Source organism: Eptatretus burgeri, chromosome 9 (assembly GCF_056783735.1).
Source record: "Eptatretus burgeri isolate ZD-2024b chromosome 9, Ebu_testis_v1, whole genome shotgun sequence".
NCBI classification, from domain to species: Eukaryota; Metazoa; Chordata; class Myxini; order Myxiniformes; family Myxinidae; genus Eptatretus; species Eptatretus burgeri.
Window position 1 is genome coordinate 97,524,654 of NC_140969.1, and position 26,394 is coordinate 97,551,047.

The 26,394-nt window shown below is 44.1% G+C and overlaps 1 protein-coding gene across 12 annotated transcripts in view; it reads right to left on the reverse strand.

Annotated features, from left to right (window-relative positions):
* SCAPER (S-phase cyclin A associated protein in the ER) overlaps window positions 1-26,394 on the reverse strand; it is a 631,592-nt gene that overhangs the window by 413,462 nt on the left and 191,736 nt on the right. For 11 of the 12 annotated variants that reach the window (XM_085896259.1, XM_085896255.1, XM_085896256.1 and 8 more), the window contains 9 exons: window positions 16,358-16,458; window positions 16,144-16,272; window positions 15,810-15,928; window positions 8,752-9,056; window positions 8,332-8,526; window positions 7,195-7,365; window positions 6,595-6,688; window positions 5,623-5,740; window positions 1,021-1,132 (listed from right to left, as the gene is read on the reverse strand). In XM_085896259.1, coding sequence (XP_085752385.1) covers window positions 1,021-1,132; window positions 5,623-5,740; window positions 6,595-6,688; window positions 7,195-7,365; window positions 8,332-8,526; window positions 8,752-9,056; window positions 15,810-15,928; window positions 16,144-16,272; window positions 16,358-16,458 — 1,344 coding nt within the window. Of the gene's footprint in view, window positions 1-1,020; window positions 1,133-5,622; window positions 5,741-6,594; window positions 6,689-7,194; window positions 7,366-8,331; window positions 8,527-8,751; window positions 9,057-15,809; window positions 15,929-16,143; window positions 16,273-16,357; window positions 16,459-16,702; window positions 16,723-26,394 lie in introns of those variants that run through there. The other variant, XM_085896258.1, reaches the window with a different exon arrangement.

Sequence of the window (26,394 nt, forward strand, 5' to 3'; positions counted from 1 at the left end):
AATATGCCATCATTGGATCGCGGGCAAAGGGCAAGTCACGGGCGATCGCCAACGGTAAGCCGGGGGTGCCTTACCCTTGGCTATCGCTTTGTGATCACAAATATCTCGTTTATTGCATCTCCGTCCGGGTTCTGTAACATATTAATGTCTTGTGCCGAATAAATTATTTAAATTTCCATAAGGCTGGGTGCGCCACATGTTCCTGCCACCTTTTCTGTGCCAACAATTCAGTTATTTGAAAACCCCTAGACTAGAGGGAAATAAATTGTTTGGGATAACCCCTTTGTTTGGCAATTCGCATGGGTGAAACACGTGTTTACTCCAGACACGTCTCAATTACTGCTCAGGTGACACCGTCCCAATTTTGTGTTAAGCAGGCTATCCGTGAGATATAAATTATCGGCTTGCGCAGCAACATACATATCATGGCACGATGTGAATAACCTTTTAATTTTTTCTGCAAATGCCACGACTCAAATCATAGCCTTGGCATGATGCGTCAGATTCAAGATTGGTCTAGAAGGTGTCCTCTAGGGAAGTTTTTTTTTTTCATTCATTAACTAAGGTTTCACAGAACAGGTGGATATAGTTCCGAAGAAGATTGTGGTGACAAACACAGGCATTGAGCACCAAAGATTAGCAATTTCTTTGAGATTATAAAGGCTATGGAGGAGGTTTCAATTATTTTTTCAATGAAGCACATTTTTATTTGAGTTGTAATAAATACCACACACGTAATTCATATGGTACGGAAGTGCTGAAGCAAAATGGACAAAACAGCAATGTCATTCTGCAAAAAGGTTGTTACAAACAAACCCCCATAGGCAAGCTGCGCACATGACCACGAGATGCTTCTCAGGCCAGTTACTTCACCCTCAGACATTTTTGGAGAAACATGTGTTTCACTCTTTCATTGGTGGAGATGACACAAGCCAATCCTAACAATGGCCACTCCCATAATTGGTGTGCATAGAGAAAATTGTGGTTAAATACCCCCTCCTCCACCTCATCTCATCTCACCCTCTCCATTAGCTTCTGGAGTTTCTGAGCCTTCTCTTCTCGCAGCTTCTCACGAAGTTGTTGGGCTTTTAACTGCTTTTCCTCGTGCTTCTTCTTGGAATCGGCAAGGGTCCTACACAGCAGAATTACATTTCTTTTACATCTTGATAGGCTTTTAAAAGACCAATTGTAACAGATCTCTATAATGTACAAATAGAAAAGCAGAGAAAACACAACATATTAAGCAACTTAATTGGCTCATATGCAAATCATTAATGGCTTATGTCATCAGCATATTTTTCAGAGAGGCTTTGTTTTGCTATGTTCTGTCGATGAGCAGGTCACCACCACAAAGAGCATTGATGCAAGTTACTGGTGAGAAGCAAAAAATACAAAATATTCATGCCAATCAGTCTGAAGACTCATTTTATTAAGGACTAGCAAATACAACCCGTCGCTTCGCTGATGGTGGTGTGAATGGGATGGGGGTGGAGAAAGAGAAAGGGAGAGAGAGGGGGGAGGGGAGGCAGAGAGGACAGAGGGAAAGGAGGGGTGGGGAGAGGAGGGAGGGGTGGGGAGAGGAGGGAGGGGTGGGGAGAGGAGGGAGGGGAAGCGAGGAGTGGGTGAAGAAGGCGAAGCTAGGAAGGGGAGAAGAGCAAGGAAGGGGAGTGGAGGTGGGGAGAGCAATGCCTCACGAAACGTTGCTATACACTGTGGGAGGGAGGGGTGTGAGAGTGAGAGAGAGAGAGAGAGAGAGAGAGAGAGAGAGCGAGAGAGAGCAAGAGAGAGCAAGAGAGAGCGAGAGGAGAGGAGAGAAGAAGACAGAGACAGAGGCATGGGAGGAGAGTGCTGCATTTTATTTGGAGGGGGGAGTAAGGAGGGGACAGACAGACAGAGACAGTGTTGGGGAGGGGGGGTGGGGGAGGTGGAGGAAAAAAAAATATAGGTGAGAGGTGGAGGTGGCGTTAGCAAAGAGAATATGTTACGCTTAATGACCGAACACGAAAAAAAAAATCTCATGTCAGAATAGCTGTACACACAATGACACAACAGAGTTTGTAAAGTTAACTGCTGGCACATCTGCAAAAACTTTGATATCCCAGTTCCAGAAAATTTGTGGGAACGTTAACCAAAAGCATGGACTGAAAACATTGAAGTACCTACCGCTCACGTACAACCTAGTGATCCCATCAAACGTGAACATCGAAAACAAAGCATTGCAACCAGACATCATACTTAGGTATAAAAAAAAGAGAGAAGGAGGCAATGCCGATTGAGGTGTTAATCGCAGTGATTTTGGACTAAACGATGCAGAAATCAAGAAAATGACCAAACACCAAGACCTCAAGAATGAAGTGAAAAGATTCAGGAAACTGAAGAATGCCAAAGTTGTACCAGTGATAGTCGGAGCTCCGGGAATGATGACAAAGAACCTCACAGAGACATTAGAAACCATCCCTGGGAATATTATTACAACCAAACTACAGTTGGAAGATGTCCGGGGCTCAGTGATGATCCTGAAGAGAGCCCTCGACACAAAACTTTGAGAATAGAAAACTTCACAACTTGGTCCATGAATCGTGACCCCTTACTGAAATGAAGGGGGATACTTTGAGCCTCCCATGGGAGGACTCCATTCCACATCCTGAAACTTGCATATGAAGATACCAATCGTAGTTCGGATGAATCAGTGTTTTAACATGCGCAACCAAAAGGTGGACGGAGGTTACGTTTTCAACCCTCTGTGGTTGTTTGTCTGTGAGCAGGATACCTCAAAAAGTTATGGACAGATTGGGACAAAACTCGGTGGGCAGGTTGAGTGTGTGACAAGGACGAATTGATTCGATTTTGGTAAAGATCCGAATCCTGATCCGGATACGATAATTCTTCAATCACACAAGTGATCCTTCACCATTGAGAGATGGGGCCAAAAAGCAACACATGGTTTCAAAAAGTTATGGGACGGGTTACGACAAAAAATTGGTGGATGAGTTGGGTCGGTGACAAGAACAAGCCGATTATATTTTGGTTAAGGTACGGATGCAGATCCGGCCTCTCAGTGGGATACAAATTGTAAACTGTTCAGCCTGGTGGAGGTATGCGTTCTATCAAGTGCTATTTTCGTTTTATGCTTTTTAATCTGGGAAAGTGAAAAATAAAAGAAGAAGGGGAGAAAGAGAGGAAGAGAGAGAGAGAGGAAGGGAGAGAAGGAGGGAGTGCAGGAGAGAGAGAGGATGGGTGACGGTGATGTTCAGGGGGAAGAAGGAAGGAGAGGAGACGGAAGTAAAAGGAAAGGCAAGGTGAGGGGGAAGGGGAGAGGGAGAGGGGGGCACAGTGAGCGAGAGGGAGGGAGGGGGAAGGGGAGAGAAAGATGGCAGGGTAAAGAGAAATGGATTGGGGGCGGGGGGGGGGTCGGGAGGAAGAAGGGTATATATGGAACCATAAATTGGACGAGGTGAGGTGGGGGACTTCACAAGTGAAAAACTACTCCTCATTTCTATAAAGGAACTATATTAAGCACAGAAGACAAGCTATGAAAAAACATAAAAGATTAAAAATTTTCATTATGTGCATAATTTGTGCTCAGATGTCAAAATATTGTTCCATCAGCCACTGAAAGCAGAAGCTTTTGAAATGGATGCATGATGGGCACTGCTTGTCAAATACATTTTATATCAAATCTCCAGTAATCCTATACAACAATTTGTCAGCTTTTCCCACCAACTAATCAAGCAGTTTGTGGCCACCCTCACGTTTAATACAAGAATTGGATTTATCAACTCAATGATGACAAAGGTATGATAACCACTGTGGAAAGCAAAGTGAAGCTGATGCTTCAGGCATTACCCTTCATCAGAGTCGATAAATCTTATTACTGTATTTGTCTATGCCTGGTGTTGGCTTAATGGTTAGGGTGGTGGGCTTAGGATCCGAGTATCCTGAGTTCAAATCCCACTCGGCTGTTGAATTAATACCAGGTGGGGTTGACTCTGCCTGTCATCCTTCCGAGGTCGGCAAAATGAGTGCCAGCATGCTGGTATCCTGTGTCGGAGTGGCGACCCGTCCAGGATTGTGCCCAATAGCCAAGGAGACTGCTTCGGCAGCACCAACGCTCTGCACAGAGTATGGTCCCAGTGGATGGATGTATTTGTCTGCCAAAGCAGACTGACACCAGCCTTGACAAAGTCTTGTGTTCCTCCAATCTCAAAGAAAACGTCGTCAGCCAAGTTTTTTTTATGGTCTGCACTCGAGTTGGCTCGAGAAGAAACCGATATCTGCACCAAGCTAGTTTGACTCCGAATCGTTGTTCTTGTGATAGTGTTGTGATGCTGTCCACGATGCTGCACAGCCTCCGGTGATCTCTCACTAGACCACCTCACTGAGAATTGTGCACGGGTTGCCTGACCTAATACTCTCATACAGTGACTTTGCACTTTGTGGAGATTATATTTTTGAGTGTCCTCTTAGCGAGGTCTTCTTTAAATGGCCATTTGTCCTGTCTTCTTGACTATGCTCATCCGACATTGCTAACAATTCCAACAATTCCAGATGATGCCAATGACCTCTCATCAAGAGAAAACTCAGAATTTTTCACCAACATTTTCATCATTTTCATACTTGTACCTTGTTGTTCTGAGTTTCCATTTTTGCCCTGATATTTGTCTGGTACTTGAACACTTGCGTTTTTGTGCCATTTATGAGAATGAATGTTCTTGTATCCTTGTGTTTCTCTCAATTTACTCATTCATGATAATATATTTACTAACCTTGTTTTTTTTTGTTTTTTTTTCTAAAGTATTACTAAAAATAACAACTTCCTCGCCGACAGGTCGGTGGTCGCTCTATCTTCCTCCGCCTCCTTTCTGGACTTGCACCCTCTGCGCTCTCCTGCTTTTCCCACCCCCCAGGTATATGCACGAGGCATGCAGTCCACCAGGAATACCCTTCTAGTGAAAATGGCAAAATCCACCTCCACTGATTCATGCCTCTGTTTTTTCCCATCTGTGGAACCAACTTCCACATTCTCTTCAATCTCATTTTTCCCTCCAGGTCTTCAAGACAGCTGTTCACCACAATCTCAAATCATCCCCATTCCAAAACCACGATCTTTTATATACCCATCGAACCATGCCCCCACCCCTCAAAAATTTTTGCTTCTGTATCCATCTTGGCCATTCCTTGCATTCTCCCCTACCCATCACCGTTAACCACATCCCTGGTTTGTCCGTCTTCATCTATTTTCTCCCTCCACCCTGCTGTTGGCATTTCCCCTTTCTCCTCCTGCTGTTCCCTTTGTTATGTTGCATCCTGATCTGTTCTGTGTTCTTGTTCTTCCAAGAACCTTGACTATGTAAACAAAAACAAAAAACCGCCCAAAAAACAACAACGATTATGAAATCATTTACTTATGTTGATGTTATTATAAGATGGATGATCGAGGTGGATTGAAAGTGTTTAACGATGGTAAAACGGTAATGTGGATGCATTTTATTTTGATGATGCCAATGACCTCCCATCAAGAAACATACGAGGATTCTATCGTTGTGACAAGACATCGCAAAAGTACAAAACTATAACATAAAAATAAATAAATAAATAAAAGCATTTTCTAGAGCAGAAAACCTTCTGCGTGATGGCGACGAGAGTTTCTCGTGCATCTGGATGGCATGACCCGGAGGCCGAGGGGTTTCATCATCCACCATGTCTCCCCAACTCGTCGACTGACGCCAGGACTCGCGTTCTGCAAATTTCATCGCAATATGGCATTCAAAGCATGAATAATTACTTTGCCATATAATGGATTACGTAATACACCAAGATCCAGGATGTGTGTGATAATTTTGTTGATTTTTTTTGTTACTGTGGAAGTATTATTGTGCATTTTCTGAAAGACAAAGTTTAACACTCAGCAGTTTTTTTTTGTTTTTTTTTTTAAATGGGAATACAATGTTGTGGAAACATTATCATCAATGGTGATTAATGTATTTTGTTAAATCAGCAGTTGAATAATTGAATGAATAGATGGCACAACACAACACAATTGTGTTGTCCTTGGCTGTAAGGCATCCATTGACCCCGCCCCTGCGACAACGTCTGAGACGGGGGACATTACAATGAGCTCCGTCCGACCGACTGACCGACCACCTGTTCAGGTACTTTTGCGTGCGTGGTATTTCAAAAACCGTTGACCATTTCGTTTTCATATTGCAGATATCTATTCCTCATGATGTTATCTCAACCTGATTAGATCACGGCTGTGATTGGCTGAATCATGTTGTCATGGTAACCATCTCAGTAGCTTGGCTTGTGTGCATGATATTTCAAAAATCGTTCAAGATTTAGCTTTCAAATCACACAGATCTATTCCTCATACCACCGAAAAGGCGTGGGACGGACAGTTTCAACTCCTTGTTTTTACATAAAACTGGTGCACCAATAATGACGGATGCAAAATCATCTAAATAATTCTGGGAAAATCAACTAATGCTGGTGTGTATGGGCCATACTTAATCCAGTTAAAAGCGTCAATCCCCTCGAGCTTACTTTCCAAGTCGTATCCGACGTATGAAGAATGTAACCAAATCCTCTACTCACCGTCATACTCTGTTATGATGTCTCTCCATTCCATGTCATTGACAGGACAATCGGCACTTTGAGGTACTCCTGCGGCCAAGGGCATGCCATCGGCCTACCAAGGTACAAATGCACTTCAGTGCTGCATGCAACTTGCATGGAAAAAATAATTGCTTTTGTTCCTTTTCCTCAAAAAGCAATTTCATGCAGCTCAAGCCACTTGAAAATAAATTAATGCTCCAAGCTTTCAAACCCTACACCCCAACCCCCACCCTCCCTAAGCCATATATAAAAGGAATAGACTATGAAGGCAAAATGCTGGGGTCAAAAAGTTTTCTACCCAACAATTAAGCAAAAATGGTTCTGCCCCAGCAAAACTCCTTTGTGTTAGTCACAGATATTAGTAGTTTTATACAGAATTCCCATCCAATGTCACACAACCTTCCCAATCGTGAGTGAATTTCCCGAAGCTATCAGAAAATAAATCTTGGTTTTTCATCCTCCAAAAGTGAAAAATGAATCTGCCCCTACCCCACCCTCCCCAACAATCTCTTCTTCTGATGCTTCAAAAATGAAGTATTGCTTTGGAAAATCGAGCTTGTTGGCATGGTGGATTAATACCGATGTGTCGCCCTTGCTGTCCGTCTCAAGTGCACTGCTGAGTTCCTGTGCATCTTGAATCTGCCTCGTCAGTTGCTCTTCTTCCGCAATAGCAGTAGCAATGGCCTCCTCATTCTCCCACTCGAGGCGCCTTGCCAGTTCCTCTTCGGCCTCCAGCACCTCAACAATGCTCTACATCGCAGAAGAAACAACAGAGGACACAAATGGTTGCACTGCTTGTCCCTTGCTGTCTCAAAATTTCATCGATTCAAGATACCACTTTAATTTTTACGATGTAATATCGATGATCAAAGCTCAATTCTGATGAAACGAAAGGCTTTTGTATCAATCTGCTCCTCTTCAAAACGAATACATTGATACACATATACATATCAAAAACAGCATCCAGTGATTTTGTCCTTGATCCGAAAAATTCAATTTCACCAAATACAACTCAAATAATAAAAAAAAAATTAACTTACTTCAATTACCTACCTGTTCTATGGTACACCCAAAATGACAAAGAAACAGACATAAAGGGGGCCTCGGCTATAGAAATGAGAACGAGGAAATAATTTAAGATTCCATTAGCAAAATCGCTATTCAAGGAAATCCTGTCCTTTGGATGTGGGCTTTGCTCTGGCCCGGTGCATTAATTCACAGCGCAGGTCTCTGAGAGCCGTGCGATGATGGGTGCGGGTCAGGGTGATGTAACGCAGCTGAGAGAGGAGCTGATGAGCGGAAGGTGAAAGGGGGAACGGCTTTATGGGCTTGAATAATGTGCTCGAGGAGGAGGAATGAGAGAACGGGAAGGCACAAAAATCCCATTCCAGAGCGCCTCATGGCCAATTGTTCCCGACTTTGAAGAGCCCGAAGAAGTGAGACGGTCAGCTACAAGTGGTATTCTCCTCATCAGATGCAGTTCACCTTCTCTGAAGCAAATCATGCCTTTTCGAGAAAAGGTTTTAACTTTGAATAGAACGGGGTACGTAAAAGCAAATAAGTAAATGAGACGTCAAACTACTAAAAACATGAGATTTTAAAACAGTGAAGATTAAAACTATATACTCTGACAAGCCTTCGTCGTCGTCATAATAGAGTACAAACCAAATATTCTCACAGTGGTGCCAATGCAGGTTACGAAAGCCGTGCACTTACAGGCTGCATATCAAAAGGCGACTCCATGATGGTGGAAAGCTGCACTTTGTGAAGTTTACACTCTTCTTTGTGTTCTTGGGAAGTCAACATATCGCCACCTTGCCTCTCCTGGATCTCCTTCGGGGTTCGCCCAGTCAAATGAGCCTCCGGCTCCATTACCAGCTCCGTTCCCAACTGATTTCTATCAGCAGGATGCTGGGAGTAGCAACACAACAAACTGATAGCAATTGTACACCCAGTACACACGGTGTTTGAATGATACTTCAGACTTTTATGCAGCAAGTTCATTTGGACATTTCTACCACATTTCCATAAGCACATGTTGAACTAGTCCGCTGGAAAATGGAACAGTTGAGGGAAAAACGCCGGTCATCCGTTTGCTTCATAAAACTGTCAAAAGAAACAAATCAGCCCACCTACCTTTGAGTGTCTCTCGCCATTTTCCAATTTCTCTGTTTCTTCAGGGACCTTCTGACTTTCTGACTCCAAAAAACGCAAACTGATATTACTCTTCAATGGTGAAGCCGCTGGCTGCATCGGAGACTTGAGATTAACCACTTTTGTTGTCGGCACAGCGACCCTGATCCTGTGGCCTGGCTTCGTGAGTCGAGGGGAAGAAGCGGAGGTTTTGGCCAACGCAGCTGCGGCAGAGCGAGGACGCACGGTGCGGCCTCTATGTACAGTTTCCCACCCATCGGTGCCTTCTTCCTTTACTCCTGCAGAACCTGAGGGCAGGCGATATCAAAGAGTTTTAAATCACAGCAAGACTTTACATTAATTAAATAAACGAACAAACATTCTGAACACCACCTCTCCTCCCCACCCCCCCACCCCCCACCATAATAAAAAAAAAACGTCACTGTGGCATTGTTAACCCCAAAGTTAACTTGGTAACTGCTGGTGATGACGACATGCGATGTTACCCGGGCCCTGTCATAAGGCAACACGTTGTTTGAGATAGAGAAGGATCGGCAATAAGAGGGTAAAGGAGGGAAGTGTGAGCTTGGGTATTATTCCGATTATTGATGTGATTCCATAATTTCTAAAATGAAATTCATAATTATTAGCCCTGGCATGACAACAAAATGAACATGCTATTATGTGAGTTGGCATATTTGTGTTTCCACCTGAGTGGTTATCTCAGGATGCCACGCCCCCAGGTTCAATTCCCATTTACTACCCTGATTTGTCCATCGAACAATGTCCTAGAAATTCATATGAAAGTAAACTGATGTTTCCTGAGGCTGATGTTTCATGTGTGAGACGTGTGCATGGCAGCTCCACTACGAGCCTCACATACTGAAAAATCTATACTAATAAAAGGGTGTGTGTATGTGTGTGTGTATGTGTGTGTGTGTGTGTGTGTGTATGTGTGTATATATGTGTATGTGTGTATATGTATGTGTATGTGTGTGTAAGTGTGTGTGTATGTGTGTGTATGTGTGCATATGTATGTGTGTATATGTATGTGTATGTGTGTGTGTATGTATGTGTGTGTATGTGTGTATATGTATGTGTGTATATGTATGTGTGTATGTGTGTGTAAGTGTGTGTTTATGTATGTGTAAGTGTGTGTGTATGTATGTTTGTGTATATGTATGTGTGTATATGTATGTGTGTGTGTATGTATGTTTGTGTATATGTATGTGTGTATATGTATGTGTGTATGTGTATATATGTATGTGCATGTGTGTATATGTGTGTGTGTGTGTGTGTGTGTGTGTGTGTGTGTGTGTGTGTGTGTGTGTGTGTGTGTAAGTGTGTGTGTATGTGTGTGTGTGTGTGTGTATGTGTGCATGTGTGTTTATGTGTGTGTATGTGTGTTTGTATGTGTGTGTGTGTGTTTATGTGTGTGTGTGTGTGTGTGTGTGTGTGTGTGTGTGTGTGTATGTGTGTGTGTGTATGTGTGTGTGTTTATGTGTGTGTGTGTGTGTGTATGTGTGTGTATGTGTGTTTATATGTGTGTATGTGTGTGTATGTGTGTGTATGTGTGTATGTGTGTGTATGTGTGTATGTGTGTGTGTGTGTGTGTTTATATGATGTGTGTTTATGTGTGTTTATGTGTGTGTATGTATGTGTGTGTGTGTATGTGTGTTTATGTGTGTTTATGTGTGTTTATGTGTGTGTGTGTGTGTGTATATGTGTGTGTATGTGTGTGTGTATGTGTGTGTATGTGTGTGTATGTGTGTTTATGTGTGTGTATGTGTGTGTTTATGTGTGTGTGTTTATGTGTGTGTGTGTGTGTGTGTGTGTGTGTGTGTGTGTGTGTGTGTGTGTCCTCGATAACTCCAAAACCATGAAACCTAGCAGCCTGAAACTTTGCATGCATACTAAGACAACTCCAAGGAAGTGCAAGAGTAAGAGTTGGTTGCTTGGATTATTTAAAACACCCCTTTTGAAGATAATTAACGGCGGTATTTAATTATATCCTTCATCGGGCGATCCTCGGCCACCTTGCTCTCTGGGTTCTCAAGGAGTTTCCTGGCTAACCTCGCTGGGGTCTGAACCTGCCATGTTTTTTGGCATGTTCAACCATGCCTTGACTTGGAACAGGCCGCAACGATTTCTTCAGGATAAAGTTATTTTCCTCACTCATATTATCGAATGCCTGTTCATCATAGCTACGAATCGCTGCGCACATCGCTTTTTTAAGTACTACAGCTTTCAAATTCGGAGCTTGGAGTGATTTCATGCATTATATGAAACGATTTTCCACGATCTACTCACACGACTCATTAAAGTATATCATCAAAATATTCTTTTGTTTTGAGGATCGGATATCGTCCGGATTAAACAAGTGTCGAAATCTGTCGTGAAATCTGATAATTTAAAGAATAACGAATCTTGTAACTAAGCCGATATACCTATTTACTTTCAGCAAGTCAGGCTATGTTCCCTCCTTCTCCATACATACACTAAAAAAAATGAAATTTCCAAAGCATTAAACTTACCTTTTTCTCCTGTTTGGAGAATTATACTGAATGAATAAAAATTAGAAATGTCCCCCAAGAGGGACGGCCTATCCATAGCGTCTGCAGATCTGTGTCTATATTTTCGGAGGTTTAACGAGGTGCTCTACAGGGAATCAAAGCAAATCTGGTAAAAAAAGAAAACATGGGCGTTTTAAGAAAAAGTGATAACGTTTGAGTAGAACCTCAAACCATTGTACACAGACGAGCAGGCAAAATGGTGGATTTTCTGCAATATTTATTTCACGGGCAATTGAACTTTGTGATATCCCCAGGGTTGTTCTGCATGGTCATTTTATTTCATCAATTCATTTTATTTCATGAACCGCTGCGTGCACGGTGAAGACCAGCTTTAAAGAAAAAGAGATCCTTTATGGTATGCAACGACAGCCTGGACAACCATTCCTTATCAAGCATTGAATTGGAGTGCTTGCACGAGTGCTTAAGCCACTTGCCGAGCACCCATTGTCGATAACGGTAGTTTGTGCCCCGTCGCCCCGAGCGAGTGGTCCGTTCCCCGTCGCTCCGAGCGAGTGGTCCGTGCCCCGTCGCCCTGAGCGAGTGGTCCGTGCACCGTCGCCCTGAGCGAGTGGTCCGTGCACCGTCGCCCCGAGCGAGTGGTCCGTGCACCGTCGCCCCGAGCGAGTGGTCCGTGCCCCGTCGCCCCGAGCGAGTGGTCCGTGCACCGTCGCCCCGAGCGAGTGGTCCGTGCACCGTCGTCCCGAGCGAGTGGTCCGTTCCCCGTCGCCCCGAGCGAGTGGTCCGTGCCCCGTAGTGCCGAGCGAGTGGTCCGTTCCCCGTCGCCCCGAGCGAGTGGTCCGTGCCCCGTCGCGCCGAGCGAGTGGTCTGTGCCCCGTCGCTCCGAGCGAGTGGTCCGTGCCCCGTCGCCCCGAGCGAGTGGTCCGTGCCCCATCGCCCTGAGCGAGTTGTCCGTGCCCCGTCACTTTGAGCAAGTTGTTGTGAAATAACACTCAATTTCTGAGCCGTTTTCTGTATTAACGTGTTTTATAAATTACCGAGCCAAATTTTTTCTCCACCCGTCAAACGCAGCTGTTTGTAAAGAATAATGTTTGTGAGCATATCCCTGAAACATCTATATAAATGTAACGTTGTTTGTCGATGAAAGATACTCGGGTTTATGGGTTGTATACAGTAAGTACTGTCGTTGGTAATCACACCGACTCTAACCTGCCGATTCACGGTGGTTATGTCTGGACGGTGTTCGTCGCCGGACGGTGGTTACGTGCGGACGGTGTTTGTCACTTGACAGGAGTTTTTCTCCAGACGTGTTTATAGTATGACCAGTATAAAATGGATTTCAGACATTGTTTTGTTTCCATCTTCACCGTTATGCGAAGCAGAATAATTTTGATGAAACTATGAATCGTAATTAACGCTCCACGACACGTCTGCCTTCCCTTCCTCTCACCTCATACTGTCTTCCATTCCCCCACCCTTCCTCGCTCCCCTCCCTCCTCTCCCTCTTCCCTCCTCATTTTCTCCCTCCCCGCCTCCCCCAATTTGGTATTATCGTCAGCGAAGTGAAGGGTGGTATTTGCTGGTAAATAAATAAAACAAACATTCCAATTGGTTTACTTGTGTGGTAACCGACATGTCCAAGTACTGAGCATTTTCTGCAAAATATTCCTAGAAAATACAGTTGTGATCATCAGAAATAATGTTATAAATTAATATTGGAAAAGAAAGTGGCCACAACACCGTTCCCAATGTGAGCCAATAGAATTGCATACGTAAGAACTGCTTCCACACTCCATTTGCGTACTCCATAATAATTGTACACTTCACAAGGCAATTGATTGCCTTAGTAGCAGGATCATGAGTAATACTTGGGAACTGCGCAGAATGAGCAAACCATAGCTCTGATCTGAAGCTTTTAGGTGAGTCTTTGATGGTTGTGCACATGGGAATGTGGGCGTGGGAGGGGGATGCGGCAACAATTGCATGATGGGGAAAAACCAGGGGGAGGGGTGTCCTCTTCAAAATAAATTGCTAAGTTCAATCACAAAGCACAAATAATAATAACAACAACACCAACCATCCACTCCAAAATTTCAACAAACCTAACCCTTAATCAAAAGCCTTTAGGTTATGATTGAATTATCAATCGCTGTAATGCATATCCTACGATCCTTGATCACCAACTCATAATCTAAATGCAATGGAGATTGAGGGGGACAGGAACATTGGCATGACTTGTCGGTAGCTCGCGTGTGCATGGGTGATTGCGTCTGGTGTTGGTGTAACACAGGAATAATGGGCCGAATGGCCTCCTGCGCCAAAATTCCTTGTTATAGCCACACATCATTTCACAATGATAATTTCGGAAAAACAAAATAACACCACAACTCAGACACCTGGATCTGGCTTAAAACAATTATTATTTTAATTTTTTTTTTTTAATTTTCAATATAGTTCACAAGAGTTGATCATTAGTTTTGTTTGAGAAACAATGCTTATAATTGTTGAAGTAATGGCCGAAAAGGGCGTTTTAATTCACTTCCAACTTCCTCCATGACCCTGATAAAAAGGAATTATAAACGGCTCCAGATTACTTCAAGAACAGAGTTTGGCGTTGGCATAGCGGTTATAGTGGTGGCTTGGGATCCTAGGGCCCTGAGTTTGAGCCCCGTTTATACGTTGAATTAACACCAGGGGGTTGACTCGGCCTGCCATCCTTCCGAGGTCGGCGAAAAAATTAGCATCAGTGTCCTGGTAATCGGGGCACTGCATCAGCGGCATAGCTGCGCCCCTAACCAATGATGCAACCAGCAGACAAAAAAAGGCTGTACACAATCGGCACTTGAAGAACAATCACTATTAAAAAAAAGCTTAATGACAAGTTTCATGACGATCCCCAAATCCGTTTCCAAGAGGTTTGATGTATTAACAGACTGACAAAACACTGGTGAATAAACTCCCCAGAACGCAGCTGAAGTGCAGCTCCAAAGCTAGATAAAAGTTGTCCCCCCCTCCCCCCCGATTGTGACGTCAATGTGCACCACATCCTCATACATATCATGTACTACCCCTTTAAAAGGTCCTGCTAATGTTGACTTTTTAATTTTGGCAATCTCTAAAAAAAGATGAAAGACCAACACTCAGCCAGATTTTGCTCTGTTTAGAAATTAAAAATAAACTCACAGCACTCCTTGATTTTTTTTTTCCACTCATTTAAACACTCCACTCAATTAATGACAGGAGATCAGACAAGCCCGGCTCACGTGATGCACATGCAGGACGTTATGTGCCGCAGCAGTCCATTGGACATAAATTAGTTCGCAATTCATTAAAGTTAGAGGGAAGCACGTGCAGCGAATTGGAATAGTTCAAGGAAGCAGCTTTGCATGAAAGGGGTTCGGCCTCAATTATTTCATTGGGTGGGGGATGAGAGGAGAGAAGCTTCAGCCTATGAGATGTCACCTTCCCATTAAATCGAGGACTATGCAGAATATATCCTTACGAGTTGAGCAGAGCAGAATAATGAAACTATTCTCAATATTCAGAACTCGTCGACGAGAACCGATTACGATCGGACAACACGGCCGGTACAACAATCTGGAAGAAGCTTTCCTCTTGCCAATGCAGAACAGTCATGTGATACTTTCCTCAACAAATAACCAATAAAACCCTTTGTAAAAACTTGGCTCAACAAGAAAATGAAAGTGCTCTTATCGTTAAGTACCACAAATTTTATTCTCGTCAAAATACAGCCCTACACAGTCACATCCGAAGGTATGCTGGAGCAGTGAGAACGAGTAACCTCGAGGTACAACATACTGGGTTATAGATAGCCTATCTGATTTTGTACTACTACAAACTTCAAACTACAGGCAGATTAGCCTTCCGTGGCCAATGATATCGAGGTGAATTTCCAAAGGCCAACCTATTTTTATGAGCGAGGTTATCAGACAGCACTGTGTAAATTCCAGTGCCTTAAGTGTCACGGGCGGAGCCGTTATCATCAAATGCTCCGGATATGATTCGCAGCTGCATGGAGAAGGACAAGGCTCGGGTCAACATAGATCACAGTGCCAAGGCTGGCTCTGGAATGGCTACAACGAGTAGGAAGTTAATGGCATGAAACAAAACCCCTTTACAACTGAAACCTGTCTCGGAGATCCAACATTTTCTTAATGCATGTATTGAAGACTCATGGAAGAGCCGAATGACACGAGGGTTAGAGGTCAACACACAGAGGTCGGAGAAGAACAGGCAGACAAGGACCAGAAAAACAGCGTGGAAAGGAATGGAGACAGCGAAGCAAGTGGGGACATTCAACGGGAGAATGGAACAGAAGGGGATAGCACGAGCCAGGTGAAGAGATAAGAAAAACGAGCAGAGGGCTTAAATATCGATGAGGTTCAAGGGAAAGAGAAATGAATGGCCATCGAGAACATTAAAAAAAATATATCACCTGTGGGAATGGAATAGAGTTTAGAAAGGTGTATTATGAAGAGGTCGACACACAGCGACACCAAACAGACTCACATATGATGGTGGTTGGGCGAGCGATAGTTTCTCCCTTGACTTGGACAGACAACTGCCCCGGGGGTGTAGGTTGACAGGAACGAACCCGGTCGGCCCAGCTTGTCGCAATGCACGGTGTGCTGCAAAGTATCGCACAATATTGTACAGTTCGATAAAGAGGAAGTTTCATCAAAAGAAGAGCGTTTTGATAGGATGAAGAGATAGAAGGGTTTAGCAATGTATCGTGCAAAACGTAAAGCAGAAGCAAATAATGTGTGCAGAGTGCAAGGTTCAGGTGGCATAATCAGATGAAATTTGATCGTTTTATTGTACTCGAGGAAGATGTGGCACTCACGCTTGGGAAGGTGCAGCATAGTTGAGCATACGTTTCGAGCTGGGACCTGAGAGTCTATCCGGAGGAGGGCTTGGGCCCATAGGTCTCCCAGGAGACATTTTTCGAACCTCCCAAGCAAGTGACGTCGGCCTGGAAGTCATAAAAGAAGAGACGGTCAAAGGCGAATTGAATAGATGCCAACTCAGCAATTTCCGAAACGAGTCACATGCTCAACCTGTTGTGCTTGTCTGTGTTTTCCAGTTTCTTCTGCAACTGGAGCCAATCAATGAGCGCCTTGAAATCGTGCACATAATTGTCTAAAATCATCAACACCTCCTGTGGAAAGACATTTAACAATCAAGGATCATTGCTTGGCACCTTTTTGGTACAAGTCAAGATGTATCTGTTGCAAGTAAATTCCACCTCTCATATTCTTTGACTTATCCTCATGTAAACACGATTTACAAATCACCACTGGAATAAAATCTAAAACAATATTTGGATCGTGACAGTCTGTGACAGGAAAATGAGAAGACTGGAGAATAGCAGGCACTTTGTGATGCAATGTCCCAATTTTGACCTCTGAAAACAGAAGCTTCTCATTTCCACCGGCTCCACCTTTCTGGCCGTGCTAACACCTGTCCCTTACGTCCCTCACTCTCGGCCCTGCGGCTGGACAATGCGGCGCCAGACCTGCAGAAAGCTCTGGCGCGGGCAAAGGGCCGGCAGGCCGCAAAAGCCACGGGCCACGACCCAGAAGCTGTCCCCGAGGCCCGGCTCGCATTTCCGCCCACCCCCGACCCCCCACCGGCCGTGGCTATCGGTGCTGTGGGACGAGGTGCAGGGCTGCCGGCGCCAGAAGCACGTCCACGCGTCACCGGACACCCTGTCTCGAGGCCGCAGTCGATCGCTCCGACACTCTCTCCAGCCGCCCTTCGGCAAAACACGGACGCCTTGGACACATGGGCCCCAACGAATGAGGCCACAAGCCGCCTTTTGGCTATGTTGAAGTCCTCCGTCAATCGTGATTTCAAATAATGTTTTGAAATCAATCCATCTGCCCTCATCACATATTGCTGTCATATACCCATACTTCAACCAGCTGGAGAATTGGCTCGTCTCCATCGACCTGCTAGCCACTCAATTTCTCAAATGTGCCAGATGGCAAACTTGCATCCAGTCACATTCATCCCGATGAATTGCACAAACACTGACCACTTATTTCAAATTAATGTTTCCTTAAACACACTAGACCAGAAGCAAGGCATTGCTCCATGATCCTTAAAAATTGGTCTTTCCTCGTTTGGTATGTATTTAAAAATTAAACACTCGTGATGCACCGCTTCCAGGTAGTTCCACACCACAGTTTCTTAAATTACCATTGATATTGTTCCCATCCCAAAGTACAAAAGTATATTATGTACACAATTATTTTGTTCATTTAAATAACACAAATTAAATATTTACAAGGATGAAAGACGGTAATTATTTGTATTCATTAGTCTCTACAGGACATGACAGACTAAGCCAGATGCTTCTTTATATCACAAATAGGGAATATGTGCATTGCAAATCCCCCAGGAGACTAATGACCCCTCAATTAAGTAGCAAATCCTATTTTGCATGCATGCTTCAACATAGAGCAGTGGTGTGCAGAACTGCAGGCTGTTGGGAAATAAAACCAGCCAAAGGAGTGATGGCTATTAAACAGCCTTTTGGTCTCTATGAATGAATGAATGAGTGATTAATTAAAAGTGGGAAATCTTAAAGATTTATATAACATGTCAACGAGGAAGTAAAAACATCCTCATTTGAAGACCATGAGAAAAGAGACAATTGACTGCTTGAATAACTAGAATGGCACTCGGTAGAACCTCCGCCAGACTGAACAGTTTACGTTGTGTATCCCGCTGATAGGCCGGATATGCATCCGGGCTTGAACCAAAATCGAATCGCCTTGTTCTTGCCACACACCCAACCTGTCCACCAAATTTCATCCAAATCAGGGCTCAACTCCGAGATATCCTGCTCACAGACATACAGCCAGCCATGTTGAAAGAAAACATAACCTCTATCCACCTTCGGTGGCAGAAGCAACAACACACGTCCAAGAACAAAGCTCACAAAATTGTCTTCGACACTTTGCCCTTTGAAGAAGATTTTAAAATCTATTCTCAGAAGAGACGTCTTTCGGGATTGGTCAATCTACCTGTAGTTTGGTTGAGGCTCTTCTCAATGCTTAATCTACATTTGAATGGGCAATCAGTCTGATGCCTGTATTGATTGATTTGATAACAAATGAGATATTTGCCCCAAGTACAGTACAAAGCACGGAAAGAGCAGAGGGTGCAAGACCAGAAAGGAGGCTGTAGAAGACAGAGACCACCGACCCGTCTGTGATGGTGAAGTGAGAGGCCCATAGGCTCAGCTTCAGCGCGGGAGATTCCAATGATATTGAAGGCCATGTTTTCTATAGAATCGAGCAATAAAAATTAGTATTGGTGTCAAAGCCAGTGACCAATTGCAAATTAATAGTATGATTCTTCTTCATTGACCAGATAAAGCATCCAAAGATCTGATGCTCTGCATGATGATCACATAACCGAGCATCTTCGATGTAAAATGTATCTGGAGCTTCATGGCATGTCATGAATTGCCCATATTTGGGGGATAGAATGCTTTTCTTACGCAACATAATATGTATCACAAAATACAAATGGAAATTTAAACAAAGAGCCTATTACAAGATGATCTTTTTCCTGAAAATTTCAGAGAGGGTTAACTGCACAGAGGGTGAATGATGGACATGATCAGTGTTGTCACTGCGAAGTATGAGAACCGACACTAATACTAGAACCTTTCAAAATGCACACTCGTCATACTCCAACATGCAGCAGTTGTAACATCAAAATGGAAAATGACTGCTGGAAAAAGGGAAATAAAGCCAACAACGCTGTTTCGTAGCGTCACATTATGCGATTGCGAGACATGGTTTTTCATGTTATTTTATGATTTATTCACTCTTAAATTCTCAATTACCTTGATTTTTTTTCCCCTCAAATGACGCACACACACGATAACATTGCGCGATGTTCAAAAATCCCAATCAGCCACAAACATCCCCAACCATAGCCATATGACATACAGTTTTGATTATGAAAGGCACATTTGCATAGTGTTTAACTTCCATTGCTTGCAGCACATTTGGAGTCACATACATTACACACACAATGTTGGAAACATTTCACAAAAACGACATCCTTTGTTAATCCACCTTGCTTCATTCATCTTTAACCAATGGCTCAACATCTTTCACTTCCTGTCTGCTTATTTGGCACTTGTGAAAATCGAAGATTTTTCAAATATATTGATTGGTCTGGAGCGTGTGTGTCTGTGTCTGTGTCTGTGTCTGTGTCTGTGTCTGTGTCTGTGTGTGTGTGTGTGTGTGTGTGTGTAGCGTGTGTCTGTAGCTGCAGCTTGTGTCTGTGGAGGCACGATACATTGCTAAACCCTTCTATCTCTTCATCCTCTCAAAACACTCTTCTTTTGATGAAACTTCCTCTTTATCAAACTGCACAATATGGTGCAATATTTTGCAGCACACCGTGCATTGCGACAAGCTGGGCCGACCGGGTTCGTAGCGTGCGTTAGTTCGTTCGTAGCGTGTGTGCGTCCATCTGTCCGTCCGTCCGTAGCATGCGTGCGTCCGCCCGGAGCGTGCATGCGTCCGCCCGGAGCGTGTGCGTCCGCCCGTAGCATGTGTGCGTCCACCCGCAGCGTGTGCGTACGCCCATCCTGTGTGTGTGTGTGTCCGTCCGTCTGTCCATAGCGTGCGTCCATCCGTAGTGTGCATCCGTCTGTCTGTGGCGTGCATTCATCAGACCGTCCATCCGTCTGTAGCATGTGTGCGTCAGCCCGTCCGTAGCATGTGTGCGTCAGCCCGTCCGTAGCATGTGTGCGTCAGCCCGTCCGTAGCATGTGTGCATCAGTCCGTCCATAGCATGTATGTGTCCGTCCGTCCGTCTGTAGCATGCATCCATCCGTAGTCTGTCTGTCTGTAGCGTGTGTCCATCCATCTGTCTGTCTGTCTGTAGCGTGCGTGTCTGTCTGTGTCTGTAGCCTGTGTCTGTCTGTCTCACACAATCTTTGGCGACGGTTTTCAGGCAATTGTTTATTAAATTATGTGTGCATGTATGTCAGGGACAGCAACGATTAATTTTGGTGAAGATCTGAATCCGGATCTGGATCTGAGAATTTTTTCAGTGATTCTTCACCATTGCGAGATGGGGCTAAAAACGATATAAGAGCATAATATCTGAACAGGTTATAGACGGATTCACACAAAACTTTGTGGACATATTCGGTGTGTGACAAGGACGAATTGATTCAATTTTGGTGAAGATTCGAATCCAGATACGAGAATTTTTTCAGTGATTCTTCACCATTGAGAGATAGGGCCAAAAACTATGTGTAGTATGAGATCTCAAAAAGTTGTGGACGAGTAATGCAAAACGAGGTGGACGAGCTGGTTATGTGACAAGAACAAGCCAATTCAATTTTGGTTGAGGTCCGGATTCAGATCCAACAAATCAGTGGGATACAAAATGTAAACTGTTCAGCATGGTGGAGGGATGCGCTCTACTTAGTGCCGTTCCGCTTTGCCAAGTGTTACTCGACGAGTGAGCTTTCATTTGTATGTTTATCACCTATAGGTCACAATATTTATTTTGAACCCATTTTCACAAAATTTTACCACGTGGTAGAGTTTGTCATAAGAAAGAAGCCTACCGTTTTTTGAGGTAAAATGGTCAACTTAGGCCAAAGGTCAATAACCATCAAATTTCTAAAATCCCCAATTTTCATCCGATTGATGAGAAATTTGAAGAGGATTAATATTTCAGATCACTGAATTCAACCACCAATTCGTTTTGTGATCAACATTGGCCATAAGGTTAACAACTTAGGTGAACTTTCGAAAATCCACAATCTTCACCTGATCGAGTTGAAATTTGAGAAGTATCTGCATACTTGGTCATTGAATTCAACCGCCAATTATTGTTAAGGTCAAATTCGTTTTATTGATTTCACAAGTATTGTGCTATGCATGACATCTTTGTTTGTTTGTTTGTGAACAAAGTATCTCAAAAAGTTGGCCATGGATGGATTCGGACGAAATTTGGTGGACAAGTTGGTTTGGTGACAAGAACAAGCGGATTAAATTTTAGTTCATGTCCGAATCCAGATCCAGCCGATCAGTAGAATACAAAATGTAAGAGACCAGTGGTCATAGTTGTAGCATGATGTTTTGGCTCATCAGTGTATACCATACTTTGTTCCTGAAAATTTTCGCAATGATATGCAGATCAAGTCCTGAGATTCACACACAAACCAGGATTACAACCTCGTTACGGTAATATTGCAAAACCGGTGTCCACATAGTGTGGGACCGGTGCGGCCGTCACAGAGTGTGGGACCGGTGCGGCCGTCACAGAGTGTGGGACCGGTGCGGCCGTCACAGAGTGTGGGACCGGTGCGGCCGTCACAGAGTGTGGGACCGGTGCGGCCGTCACAGAGTGTGGGACCGGTGCGGCCGTCACAGAGTGTGGGATCGGTGCGGCCGTCACAGAGTGTGGGACCGGTGCTGCCGTCACAGAGTGTGGGACCGGTGCGGCCGTCACAGAATGTGGGACCGGTGCGGCTGTCACAGAGTGTGGGACCGGTGCGGCCGTCACAGAGTGTTGGATCAGAGCATCCATGAAGGAGTATAGGATCGGTATATTCAACACACAGTGTAGGAGGAAGCACTTCCTTATGTTGTCCAAGACTGTTTTACCAAGGTTGTAGCACGAGCACTCTCCTACAAATCAGATAATATTTATAAAACAGATATTTTTAACTTTCTATATTACATCAATGATAAATATACCATGGGTATTGATAATAATTATAAATGCACGATATCAAGCACCAGCTATAGCGAGTAGCAGGTGCCATTCAAGCACAGCATTTTGCTGAAAGCTAAGATTGCCAAAAACGTGGATATCTCCAGGCCATGTTCACTCTCATTTTGAACTATTTTGTGCTCAAATCCAGGACGTGCACGCATGTGCAGCGATTAGCGTCCGGCTGGTGGTTTGCGCACCCACGCATGTTGAGTACTAATTACTGGGACAGCGCACCAAACGTGTCATTAGCCAGTGAAGATGGCAATAATTGCCGCTATTAAATCTCGACGCCGCAGCCACTCAAGGGGACAGCTGGGAGCTGCTGTCCCAAGTCCGGGTCACGGCGCACCCAGAGCTTTTCTTGTGATTGGTGATGCCCGCTCAGGATTAGCGGTGGCTGCGGGCGAGGGTTAAACACAGCCTTGTGGTTCGGTACCATGACTCCTCTTTTGTGGCTCCATCATGCCGAGACAAGGCGAAGGCCGGTCGAGTAGAAAACAAACAACAAAAGGAAGGGAGGAGGAGGAGAAGGAAGAGGGGAGGAGGATGGAAGGAGGGTAGTTCTTCCACAAGCGCAAGCAAAATTATTGTTTTTTTTCTTTTTCTTTCCACCCACTTGTTAAATCAATAACCCGAACGATTTCTACATAACGTGCCCGGTCCCACCCTCTCTTCTTCGACACGGCATCGGTGAGGCTGCCACACTGCAAGCTAACAATTACAGCAGCGACTGTGTGGGCGGTGGTAGGGAAGGAAAAACACTGAGTTTTGTCAACATAACACTTAATCATTGGGCCAGAGCAAAACACTCTGACAGAAGTGACAACATAATTCAATATCTCTGCCACACCTGTCATAACACTGACAGCCATCTGTTCAACTCTTAACAATGCTCAAAGGGCAGGCATACTTAAAGGTTTTATTTGTTTTTTAATAAGAGAAAAGATTGGTTTCAAATAAAAATGCTTGACAAAATCAAAACGCTGCAGGATTTAAACACACCAACGTGGATACAAACAATGTCGAATCAACACGTTAGGGGACATGTCGATGTCGTATCTGTATGTGCAAGTCATGCCAACGGCTCGCACATGGCGGTAAACATTGTACAAGAGTACAACGACAATGCAATTTACAATAACCACATAAAGGTGGATTTAAAAGGCAAACCATTAGGGAAATGATCCTGTAGAATCAAAGTTCTTTTCTTTTCTTCCAAAAACAAGATCAAGATAAAGTAATATGCAAGAAAAGAGATTTCACAGCAAGCAAACAGAAGAAGCATCAAGCAAGCAGCATGCATCATTTTTTTTAAGTCTTTGGTACGACTCGGCCTGGGTTTGACTAGCCGACCCCCCAGACTCGGAGCGGATGCTCTAACCATTACACCGTTGAGTCTGGTCGACCGAGTCACTTATAATCAGGGTTAAACCACATAAAAACATGCTTCACGAGATCATTCCCACATTCTCTCAAGCACATTGCCCACCGCAACCAAGTAATGAACGGAAGAAGGTTCCCTTACCGTCCTTCCCGAAACTATGCAGGGCGGTGAAAAAGGAAAATTGTTTTGATGTCTTGGAGCAAGTGGCTCTCAAATGGAAGAGTAATACACGTACACAACGAGGCGCTTTTCGGTGTTAAAGTTTGATTTGTGCACAAGTAATCCTTAGAAACAAACTGCAGAACACACAAACGTGTGATAATTTTACCAGACAGTGATAAAAATCTAACACTGAAAGCTTTGATCCAACAATCTTAAAGGGGAACCCAGACAATGTTTTTTGGGGGTTTTTTTCCTGAACACCATCTATATATTAATACTGAAGGACCAATTTTGTGCTCCTCCGAGCGGTCGCGTCACGTTTTTCTCGGTACCGTGACCTGGACTGAAAGAAACTTCGTACCTGTAAGAGTGCATCGCACATAGTGGCAATAGACAACTTTCAACTCTGAGGCAGAATAAACACTTTTCGTTGAGACGGGGGGAGGAGTGAAGAGGCAGGGGCGGGGGATGAAGAGACGGGGGCAGGGAGTGAAGAGGCGGGGGGCAAGGTAAGCAAATTTTTGGGTGGGGGTAAAGCCGCTGTCACACCTTGACGATTTAGCCAGTGTATGCCGACGTATGAAAAATTTGTCTAAAACGTTGGCACACGTCAAATACGTTATAGGTAAGTTTTGTGTACGTTAAGAGCACGCTGGCATACGTCGTAGTACGCCGAGCTCGTCGACAAATTTTAACATGCTGAAAATTTTTCGACGTATGCCAGCGTATGACGCACACGTTCCGCATCCGCTGGCCATAAGTTGTCGGCACGTTACGCGATCGTTGACACACGTTACTTGTAAGTTACTCCTAAGACGAAACAAGACGAGGTAATGTTTAGCGTACCCGAAACTTATTTCTAACCTATGAGTAACGTGTTGTAGGCACGTTACGCGATCGTTGACACACGTTACTTGTAAATTACTCCTAAGTCGAAACAAGACGAGGTAATGTTTAGCGTACCCAAAACTTATTTCTAACCTATGAGTAACGTGTTGTAGGCACGTTACGCGATCGTTGACACACGTTACTTGTAAGTTACTCATAAGTCGAAACATGTCGAGGTAATGTTTAGCGTCAGTGTTCCAGACTCCATGTTTTTTTTGTTTTGTTTTTTTGTTCTCTGGCATGACGGTGATGTTTACACTTGGATTTCTAGTGCGGTTATAATATAATATAATTAATAGGCTGCCGCTCAACGATTTAAATCATAACCGCACTAGAAATTGAAGTGTCAACATCACCGTCATGCCGAAGAAAAAAAAAATTAAAAAAAAAAAACATGGAGTCTGGAAGACTGACGAGTTCCTCCTGTGTGAAGCCCATTTTTATATACCAATTCCCCTAAACGCTGCCAATACGACATTATACGGTAGCTGCAAGTTAGTAACACGTTCAGTAAGTTCTGTGGTCGTCCGGAAGACGTCATATACGTCTACATACGTCAATATGCGTTGGAGATACGTTACACATAGTTTCAAAGCACGTTACTCATAGGTTCAAAGCTAGTTACCCATAGGTTAGAAATAAGTTTCGGGTACGCTAAACATTACCTCGACGTGTTTCGACTTATGAGTAACTTACAAGGAACGTGTGTCGACGTGTGTCGACGTGTGTCAACGATCGCAGAACGTGCCGACAACTTATGGCCAGCGTATGCGGAACGTGTGCGTCATACGCTGGCATACGTCGAAAAATTTTCAGCATGCTTAAAATTTGTCGACGTACTCGGCGTACTACGACGTATGCCAGCATGCTTCAGCGTGCTCTTAACGTATACAAAACTTACCCATAACGTATTCGATGTGTGCCAGCGTATTCGGCAAATTTTTCATACGTCGGCATATGCTGTCAAGGTGTGACAGCGGCCTGACACTTCGATGTCCAGTGCGATTATGATTTGAATCGTCGAGCCACAGCCTTTTAATAGGCGACGCCATGTGATCGCTGGTGGTGAGGGTAGTTGAATGAACGGAATCCGTCTGTGACGGGGTTTCGGCTAGTTGAAAATATTAATCATGGTCTAACTTGAAAGGGAAGAAAAAGATTGAATTTTTTTCTCCAATCACAAAGTGTCAAAAAAAGCCGGAGTGTCGATTTTTTATTTCGTGAGTGACGTCACACCTTGAACCCACCTTGATCCAAATGGAGGCTTACATAGAGAAAGTGCATTTTGAACTTGGATTCCGATCCCGATTCCACCGTCAATAGCAACTCTAAAGGTCCTTATTATGTTGAAACTGATTAGTGGGATTTTGAAGAAGCTATTGGAGACAAAATTAGTGATGGATACACTTTCGGGTGAATTATGGAGTCGTATCGTTTCGAGCATTATGCGAACGATTCAGACAAATTTGGTGACAATGGAGGTGTTGGTGAAGATGAAAATGCTGGTAGCATGTACACCACAGATTGTGGTAGGTTTTGTTTTTCGGTTCATAAGAGATTTTGCATTAATTGATAAATCAGTGATACTACTCCAGCAAAAAGACGGCATGGACACGGAGAGTGCCCAGGCACACTCAGACAAAATGGCGACGAATGCTTTGTCCCACCATAGCAGGCAAACCAGGTGTCTTGTATGTTACGGGATCATCCCGTTTCATACTTTCCCGGGAGGCTACTTGTGTCTGTTTGTGTTCGTGATCATGTCCGTGCTGTGTCGATGTCCTGCCCCAGTGGAGGGGGAAGTGGTGCTCGGGGGAGGGGAGGGGTGTGGGTATTGTGGGGTGATGGTGGAGGGGGGGTTGTGCGATGGTAGTGGGAATTGTGGTGGGGATG